The sequence below is a fragment of the Octopus bimaculoides genome, chromosome 18, assembly GCF_001194135.2.
Source record: "Octopus bimaculoides isolate UCB-OBI-ISO-001 chromosome 18, ASM119413v2, whole genome shotgun sequence".
Classification (NCBI taxonomy): domain Eukaryota; kingdom Metazoa; phylum Mollusca; class Cephalopoda; order Octopoda; family Octopodidae; genus Octopus; species Octopus bimaculoides.
In genome coordinates this window covers 10,317,295-10,326,621 of record NC_068998.1, presented here as the reverse complement: position 1 = coordinate 10,326,621, position 9,327 = coordinate 10,317,295, and the positions used below count along the sequence as shown (strand labels likewise).

General features: G+C 34.6%; 1 protein-coding gene across 1 annotated transcript in view; it reads right to left on the bottom strand.

The window, feature by feature from the left end:
- Nucleotides 1-9,327, bottom strand: part of LOC106874748 (intersectin-1-like) — a 195,361-nt gene that overhangs the window by 138,430 nt on the left and 47,604 nt on the right. Inside the window, exons 13-16 of the mRNA XM_052974532.1 lie at nt 8,196-8,370; nt 5,408-5,755; nt 783-865; nt 363-490 (exon numbers count right to left, since the gene is read on the bottom strand). Coding sequence (XP_052830492.1) covers nt 363-490; nt 783-865; nt 5,408-5,755; nt 8,196-8,370 — 734 coding nt within the window. The remainder of the gene's footprint in view (nt 1-362; nt 491-782; nt 866-5,407; nt 5,756-8,195; nt 8,371-9,327) is intronic.

The window sequence follows — 9,327 nt, the reverse complement described above, 5'->3', positions numbered from 1 at the left end:
AATAATAATAATAATAATAATAATAATAATAATAATAATAATAATAATAATAATAATAATAATAATAATAATAATAATAATAATAATAATAATAATAATAATAATAATAATAATAATAATAACTATTATTATACAAGGCAACAAGCTGGCAGAACTGCTGGCATGGCAGACAAAATGCTTAGGGGTACTTCATCTGCTGCTACATTCTGAGTTCATGTTCTGCCAAGGTCGACTTTGCCTTTCATCCTTTTGGGGTTGATGTAAGTGACTTAATCCCCTCCGCCGAGCTGCCTTTGTGGCAAAAATTTGAAATCATTAAATATTTTTGAAGAAATTATTTACAAAACAGGAACGATAATCACTTTGCAAAATTAGCGGTGTCTTCAATATCACCAATGTATTCCATATAGTCTTTGGGAATCCAGCCACTTCGCCCATCAAGTTCTCCACTGACCCAACCAGGAACAGTTTCATCTTCAGCTGATGCTACCTGTTAAAAAAAATATAAGACAAATGAATAAACAAATATTATCAATTAAAACTTTTATGGCACTTAGGGAGACAAAGAAACATCTATGAGAATTATGATTCAACAGAAATACAATACTGAGAAACAACTCTGACCACACACATACATAAAACTACTTGCTTCAAACATTGAACTGTGGTCATGCTGGAGTGCAAATCAACCCCAGTTGTGAACAATGGGCTTCAGCACAGTTTCCAGCTGTGATAAAATCAAAAGAAATTTTTTTTTTGAAATCAGAGTAATGATAACTTACAATGATGACATCTCCAGGCATCAAAGACAATTCATCATGGTTTCTGGCCTCAAACTGATAAAGGGCTCTGTACTGCTTTTTAACTATAAAAACAATAATAAAGGAAGATATGTCACAAAAGAGATAAGACACACATGACAATAGGTTGTCTTTTGAAAGGGAAGAACATTACATCAGTTTGAAATCTAAGTTTGAGTGTGAGGGAAATAAATGAAAAAAAAAAGATTACAAAATAACAAACAAACATGGTAAGTCATTATTTACAAACAATACAGGAAAAAGTTTGGACTAAATGGCACAGTAAATGGTTTTTCGATGAAGTGGTAAATGTCCTTAGAGAGGTTTATCTGGGTTTATAGCTTAGTTATTTAAGTTATATAGTCAGCAGAGGAAGGGCAGTGCCCATAGCCTTCTTGGTGTCTTCATGTCTCATGGGAAGAATGCAGGAAGTTGTTCACAGACTGAAGAGCTGGTTTGATTGCTTACAACAGAGGGGTCTCTACTAATGTCATTCAAGTGATGAGGCATTGGGAGATATTAAAACTATACAATGGTTAAATCAGCCAACCTGAAAAGTTCTGCCAACAGGTTTCTGTCAACCAAATACAAACTTGCAAGTCTGTGTTAGAAGACACTTTTGCTCAAGATGCTGTACAGTGGAACTGAACTCAAAGCCACATAGTTGTGAAGCAAGCTTTTTAAGCACACAACCATGACTGCACCCATGTTTAGCAGGGAGAAATTGATATCGTTGGGTAGTAGTAGTATAAAATACATATATTATTTTATACTAGCAAAAGATGTTATTCACAGCAAAAGCTGTGAATAATGCAAACTGGCAGGACATGAAGTAACTTCATGTTTTACAAACGTTCTTATTTCTGTTTTGATGCATACATTATGCATTCAAATATCTTTGTAACTGTTTCATTATGTTAACAATTCTAATCACGTCTGGATTTCATTCCATAGTTAAGGTTGTTGGTAGTGTAACACTAAAAGACATGTCGTGACAATTAGAATAATGTTATCAAAGAAAATGTTTTAGATAAAGCACTGTTTTTTAAATATTATTGACTTGAATGGTTTATGCCTTATTTTACATGGAAACTACAGCACAAGTGTTTGTGTGTGTGTGAGTGTGTGGGCACACATAAGATTTCTTGCTGAACACTGAAGAGGTAAATTACAAGATTATATGATGTTTCAATAGCATTTACAAAATCATAACAGTTAATTCATCAAAACACATGTATGTTTTATAAAGCATTGAATACCATACCTGTTTCCTGCATTCTATTAATACTGCAGGTGTGTGTGTGTGTGTGTGTGTGGCTCAACATGAATTAATGCACTAGTTGAATATTACAAAGTTTTACTTCGGGTTTTTTTTATAATAATTCTTTTTGTTACAAACATTATTACAACATTGAACATAGGAGGTCGAACTATAAAACAAACATGTTAAACAAATGAGAGACAACTCTTTCCTGGATAAGATATTTCTCTATCACAGGCAAATGTCTGCCAGAAAGACAAATGGTATTTGTTCTTCAACATCAGTGAGACAACATCAGGAATTTTGCTCAGAGAAAGAGAGAAAGGGAGAGAGAGAGACAATGAAATATGTGACTGTCTGTCTGTGCAGTGGCATAGCCAACTCACCACCTATATGAGATGGTAGCCCATACCTCAACATATTTTTCCTCAGCTGTTGAATATAATTTGATATAATATAATACAATATAATATATAATACAATACAATACGTAATTTGTACCGAAATTGTAAATATTTCTCCAATTTCAATTTTTGGAGAGGATGAAAATAAATTAAATATTATTTCTAGAAAATAGAGACAAAAAAAATACATATCTATTATATGAAATTCTTTGGCAAAAAAAAAAAAGAAAAGAAAAAATTAACGACTTAATCAGTTGTTATTGAATGGCAATAAAAAGAAACAACAACAACAACAACAATAACCCAGCCTTTCATATAATATATAATACAACAGAACTACAAAAAAAAAAGGTGTGCAAATTAGATGCTGACACTAATTCCCACTCAGATGGGACAGAGGTGTGCTAAAAAAAACTACAGAACACTTAGTGAATAGAACTTAAGTGGTGACATGCAGCTAACAAGTGAAACTAACAGTGGGTCAGGTTTTTTTTCTTTCTATTTTTCATTATTATTTATTTTGTTTATTTTTTTGCAGGGGACAGGGTCTGCTTTGTTATTTGTTAAATGTTAATTTAACAACTTTACAAAAAACACTAATAATCAATATTGGTTTGAAACTCTGGATAAAGCATACATTACAACGTTATCTCATTTCTTCAGAATTTAAGAATTTTTGAAACAAAACAGAATATGTTGCTAAAATTTATAGAACATTGTTCATATCAAAGCTTGAATTCAAAGTCTAATACCATGTCTTACTTATGGAGACTTTATAACTTAATTGTACCAATCAGGGGGGTTTTTTTCTTCATTGTTTCTTTTAACATTTCAGGAACCCTGAAAATTGTGACAGCAATCTTCTTAGAATTTGAACATTCAGCTTTTGATACACTGATTTTTTTTTTTGCTGTTGTTGTTTGTTGTTTCCCCCCCCCCCCCACTTATGAAGTACAATAATGTTTAAATTCCCAAGAGATGATGGCTTTAGCCAGAGTCAAATAAAATATGGAAAACATCATGCTTTCTAAATGCCTGAATGTCCAATAAAAGACAATGGTACTCTCCAACTGAATAAATCTAAATTAGTTTTTCTATTGTTAGAAATCAACAAAAAAAAAATGCAAGTAATGTGATGGTAGAATTATAAAGTGAACTGAGGAGTGAACACAAAATAGACAACATCTCAAAATAACTTTCATAAAACAGAGAGAGAGAGAGAGACAGAGAGAGACAGAGAGAGAAATTAAATAGAAGATGAATGCAGCATGCTTGAGCGATACTAACAAAGAGAGAGAGAGAGAAAGAGAGAGAGAGGGATGTAAATATAAATATACTATCTAGGTTGAAAACTAATGACTGTCAATTACTCACTTTGAAATGTGAAAACAGTAGGTTCAATACATACACCATCCTCCATGAGCTAACAATTGGAGAAGCAGAGCTTTTTTGAAACGGAAAATTTAATGTCTTTCTCAGCAAATGTGAGTTTACGCTTAAAGATGGTGGGAGGGAGTAGTGTTATCCAGTAGTTGTTGAGGTTAGTTTTAATATTTGACGGATAAATGGTTTCTTGGTTTAACTACAGCTGACAACCATGACGACATTGGGTGATTTATGTATGGGACAAGGGTCAGGGTTTACTTTACTTCACCACAGCAACTTCATTAAATAATCAACCTTCCTAAATGCATCATATCTGATAGCATAGAAGATGCACTTAATATATTAGATGCACCCCAATTTCAGCAGCACATATTCAACTAAAAAGTTTTGAATGCATCAAAGGCCTAACGTCATATACAGGACATGAGGTGATTTTTTTAAAGGTTTTTTTTTTCTTTACTGGACAAAATGTGCATCTTATATGCCATCAAATATGAATAGTTTCTGAAGATAGGCTTGTTTTTTTTTTATCTTAATCCTAAATTGTGCTCTTTGATGGGATAGGCAAAAGATAACCTGATATAAACTAAAGCGTTTTTATATCATATTACATGTGTGAGTGACAGTGTGTGTGAGAGAGTATGTGTGTGTGTGTGTGTGTGTGTGTGTGTGTAATATTCCTCACTATAAAATAAAATTTGTATTGTTAACATGCTTATTCAGTACCTTCTTTCTTACATCAATCACTTGAAAGTCAGATACAATATGAAACTAATAGTCGAGTATATGTGATACCAGCTTAAAATACAGTTTTTGTATATTCTACAATCTTGTATACCAGTCGTTGTCACAGTGAGGTGGCTCGTGTGCCTCTATGATCCTGAGAGCTATGCCAGCAGAGTGCAAACTCCTGGTAGAGCCTCCCATACTGGACAGGTCAAAGGATAAAAGCCCGACTAATATGGACCACCTCTTGCCAGAGGTAAAAATGGATGAGTGATGGGCCAACATCCTTATGTAAGAAAGACCTTCCCTCTGGGACAGTCCAGAGTCAAGAACAGTGGAGAAAATCATTGACAGCCTATGCTCTGATGGAAAGTGAGTAACTTAAACTAAGAAGATATTGATCTTGTTATGAGTTCTTTATAATGCTATGTATATATATATATATATTTTACAATTTCACTTAGGCATTGTGATGCTAATAACCTGGTGTTAGAACTCAATGTACATATGCCTGAGAATGATGTGCCATTCAACTATAGAGCAGTAACAAGTAATTGGCCTGTAGCAGAAACAGCTGTAAGCTAATGGAGTTCATAACACAATTATTTAATCCTTTGTCATCCCAATTTCATATTTAAATATATATATATACATATATATATATAACCTACATATACACACATATACTTATATATATATATACCTACATGCACACATACACACACATATACACAGTGAAATGTTTCAAGTTTGAAATTTGAAGATGACAGCAATGATTTCACGAAACTGTAATCGATGGAGAGGGACAGGCTGATGCAAACGTAACCTACCACTAGATTGTCTAGAGTCAGCCACAGTAGTAGTGGTAGTAGTAATTGTAGATGGTGGTGGTGGTGGTGTTGTTGTAGTGGTAGTAGTGGTTGTAGCAGCAGCAGCAGAGGTTTTGTCTGCTGCCGTTGTAATATCAGCTGCCCACGTATCTTCAATGTTAGTTTCGTTTGATTGGTTGCCAAATGCATCCCAGCCTATATCGCTAACCGGTTGTTGTTGTTGTGGTGGTGGTTGCTGCTGCTGTTGTTGTTGTTGTTGTTGTGCTTGTTGCTGCTTCTCTTGAGTATTGTTAGCCATAGAACTGAAGTCTGCATTGAACCACCCCTCTTGTTTACCTTCAGTAATCTCTGGGAAAATAAGAAAGAAAACAAAACAAATAAATAATTTGAAAAAAAAGAAAAAAAAAAAAACAAATGAAAAATCTGGCAAATATACAATACAAAAACACTGTCTGTTATTGGTAGTTGTTCTGTTAAAAGTACAATTAAATAGTTTTTTAAATAAATAAGTCCTCTTGGCAGACAATAGAGACCTAGTTAGATAGAAATAAGCTGAAAGGAGAAGAACAGTTAAAGACTTATAATTTTACAAAAGACAACATATACAAAAGCTGTAAAGATCACGGTATTGTTGCTTTTGTAATCAGACTAATTAGATTTTGACTCAGCTTGGATATCTCAACAAGGCTTTAATTATACTCTTTTGCTAATGACTTTAAAAGAACTGAGGAAAATTGATTATAAACATAAGAAATAATTATGGTTTCAAATTTTGTCACAAGACCAGCAATTTTGGGGGAGGTGTTAAATCGATCAGATCAACCCCCAGTGCCCAGTGGTACTTATTTTATCAACCCGAAAAGGATGAAAGGCAAAGTCAGTCCTGACAGCATTTGAACTGAGAATATAAAGATGGATGAAATGCTGCCAAGCATTTTGACCAACCTGCTTCGATTCTGCTTGCTTGCTGCCTTGACATAGTAATAATGATGAAATTATTGTGTATAGTGCTCAGGTGCACATGTACTACAATAAGAATTGATAATAATGATTTCTTTGATTTAATAAAAATTACAACTAAATATAATAAAAAAGCTAAGTACATTAAAATTACAAAACAAAAACAAGGAAAATTTTTAAAATTTTTGATAAATATATATTCATAATGTTTTATATTTTTCAATTCAACAAAAATAAAAATTACTTTTACATGAACTTTATCGGGCTTTTAACTATTTTTGATAAGATATTTAGATTAATTATGCTTTTTTTTTTTTTTTTTTTTTTTAAATGGGATATACAGTAAACTCCCTCTTATCCAGTATCTAAATAACTGGAACTCTCAAACAACAAGAAAAAACATAAGATGTGTTACAAATTAGAGCCAAGAGAATTTGTGCCAATTTGTATTAAACTAATAGCAATTAAAAGAATAACGATCTCTACTCGTCTAAAACAGTTTATTGCTTCTCAAAGTACAGCACAATATTCTTTTTCACTGTATTTTCTAAGGTTAATAAAACTTATTCTTTATTTAAATTATATTTTTATTTCTTTCTATTTCTCTCATTTCATCTATATACAGAATATTAATGATGATACTTTTAATGAGTTTTGTAAGGTGATATGGTTAAAAAGAGACAATGAGCGATGGCTAGAGAAATATTGAGCTTTATTTAATAACCCGTTGATCTGGCAAGCGGGGCCTCATATCAGTGAGGAGGACCAGTGCGCATTGATGCCATCGAGAGGTAGGCCCCGAAACAGCATGCATTCTCTCCTGGTGACCCCGTGCACTCGCCAGCTTCCGGAATGCGGAGTTCTTGACTGGTAGCACTTGCATGTGCAAGTTGTTTCCAAGACATTTCAAAAGCAATAATCAGATATCCAGAAATTTCAGTTATCTGGCAACCTTCCGGTCCCAGCAGCGCCAGGTAGGAAGGAGTTTACTGGATTAGCTCTAACATATAGAAATAAAGATGGTTTCTGATTAAGGCACAAGGACAGCAATTTTGAGGGGAGGGGGAGATGTTAACACCATCAACCCCAGAAATAAGAAGAAATAGGGAATATGGGTCCAATATAAGTTTATGAATTCAATCCCTAATTATGTTCTTTCATTTGTTTCAGTCATTTGACTGTGGCTATGCTGGAGCACTGCCTGTAGTCGACCCCAGTTCTTCTTTATAAGCCTAGTACTTATTCTATCGTTCTCTTTTGCTGAACCACTCAGTTACGGATACGTAAACACACCAGCATCAGTTGTCAAGTGATGGTGTGGGAACAAACACAGACACACACATTCATGTGACGGGCTTCTTTCAGTTTCTGTCTACCAAATCTACTCACAAGGCTTTGGTCGGCCCGAGGCTACAGTAGAAGACACTTGCCCATGGTGCCACTCAGTAGGAGCGAGCCCACTTAGTTGGGAAGCATGCTTCTTACCACACAGCCACTCCTGTATATTCTATATACACATCATCATCATCATATAATGTCCATCTTTCATGCTGTTATGGGTTGGACAGGTAGACAGGAGCTGGCAAGCCAGAGGACTGCACCAAGCCCCAATGTTTGTTTTGGTATGGATTCCTTCCTAATGCCAACCTCTTTACAAATTGAATTGGGTGCTTTTTTACATAGCAACAACATCGGTGAGGTCTGTTTTGGCCTGGGTTTCATGACTGGATGCCCTTCCTAACACCAACCACTTTACACATGTAAATAAGAAACAATCAAATGCCAATTATAATTGTTTTGAAAACTCATTGAAAACAAAATTACATACCTTGAATTGGTTCTTCTAAACTACTTCTGAAAATATAAAAAACAAAAGAATATTGAAAACAAAAGAACAAATGTTTAATGATTACTTTCATAAACGATAATATAATAAACCAAAGGAGTGGATATTCTAGGTGTTTCATTGGCTTGTAGAAATATTGATGGGGGGAAGGAGATTTCTGATGGTCTTAATGATGAGCATCTGAATTCACTACTTGTGAAATCAATGTGTAAGTGGCTGAATATTCCACAGAGATGTGCACACTTAACCTTTTAGCATTCTGATTACTCTGTCAACTGTGATACTTATTTATTAACATTGTCTTCAACCAACCATGCATCTTCTCATAGCTTCAAGGTTTCATTAACGTAATGGTTTATTTTTAGAATGACATTGTAGGATAGGTGTAAGAGGCCAGATCTGGCCAGCTTGAACATAAAACAGGTCAATCATAAGGTGTGCTAGATATGGCCAGTTTAAATGTTAAAGGGTCAATGTATTGGTCAGCCTGAATCAGCATCAAAATTATTATTATTATTATTATCATCATCATCATCATTTAACATCCATTTTCTATACTGGCATGAGTGGAAATATGAACATTAAAACAATGGAAGGATAATTATGCGCAGATAAAGGAAAACTGTAGACCAATAAGGTGTGACCACTCATATAATGAAGCCAATGAAATAACTAATTAAGATTACTACATAATAACTGGACCATGTAATTTTGGTGGAGTGGGGAGAGGTGGTGGGAGTTAATAACACTGAATCCAGTGTGCGTGTGAAGGCGCATGGCTCAGTGGTTAGAGCGTTGCGCTTACTATCGTGAGGTTGTGAGTTTGAATCCCGGACCAGGCTGCGTGTTGTGTTCTTGAGCAAGACACTTTATTTCACATTGCTCCAGTTCACTCAACTGTAAAAATGAGTTGCGACGTCACTGGTGCCAAGCTGTATCGGCCCCTTTGCCTTTCCCTTGAATAACACTGGTGACATGAAGAGGGGAGGTCAGTATGCACGGGCGACTGCTGGTCTTCCATAAACAACTTTGCTTGGACTTGTGCTTGGGAGGGTATCTTTCTAGGTGCAATCCGATGGTCATTTGTGACCAAAGGAGGTCTCAAAATATATAT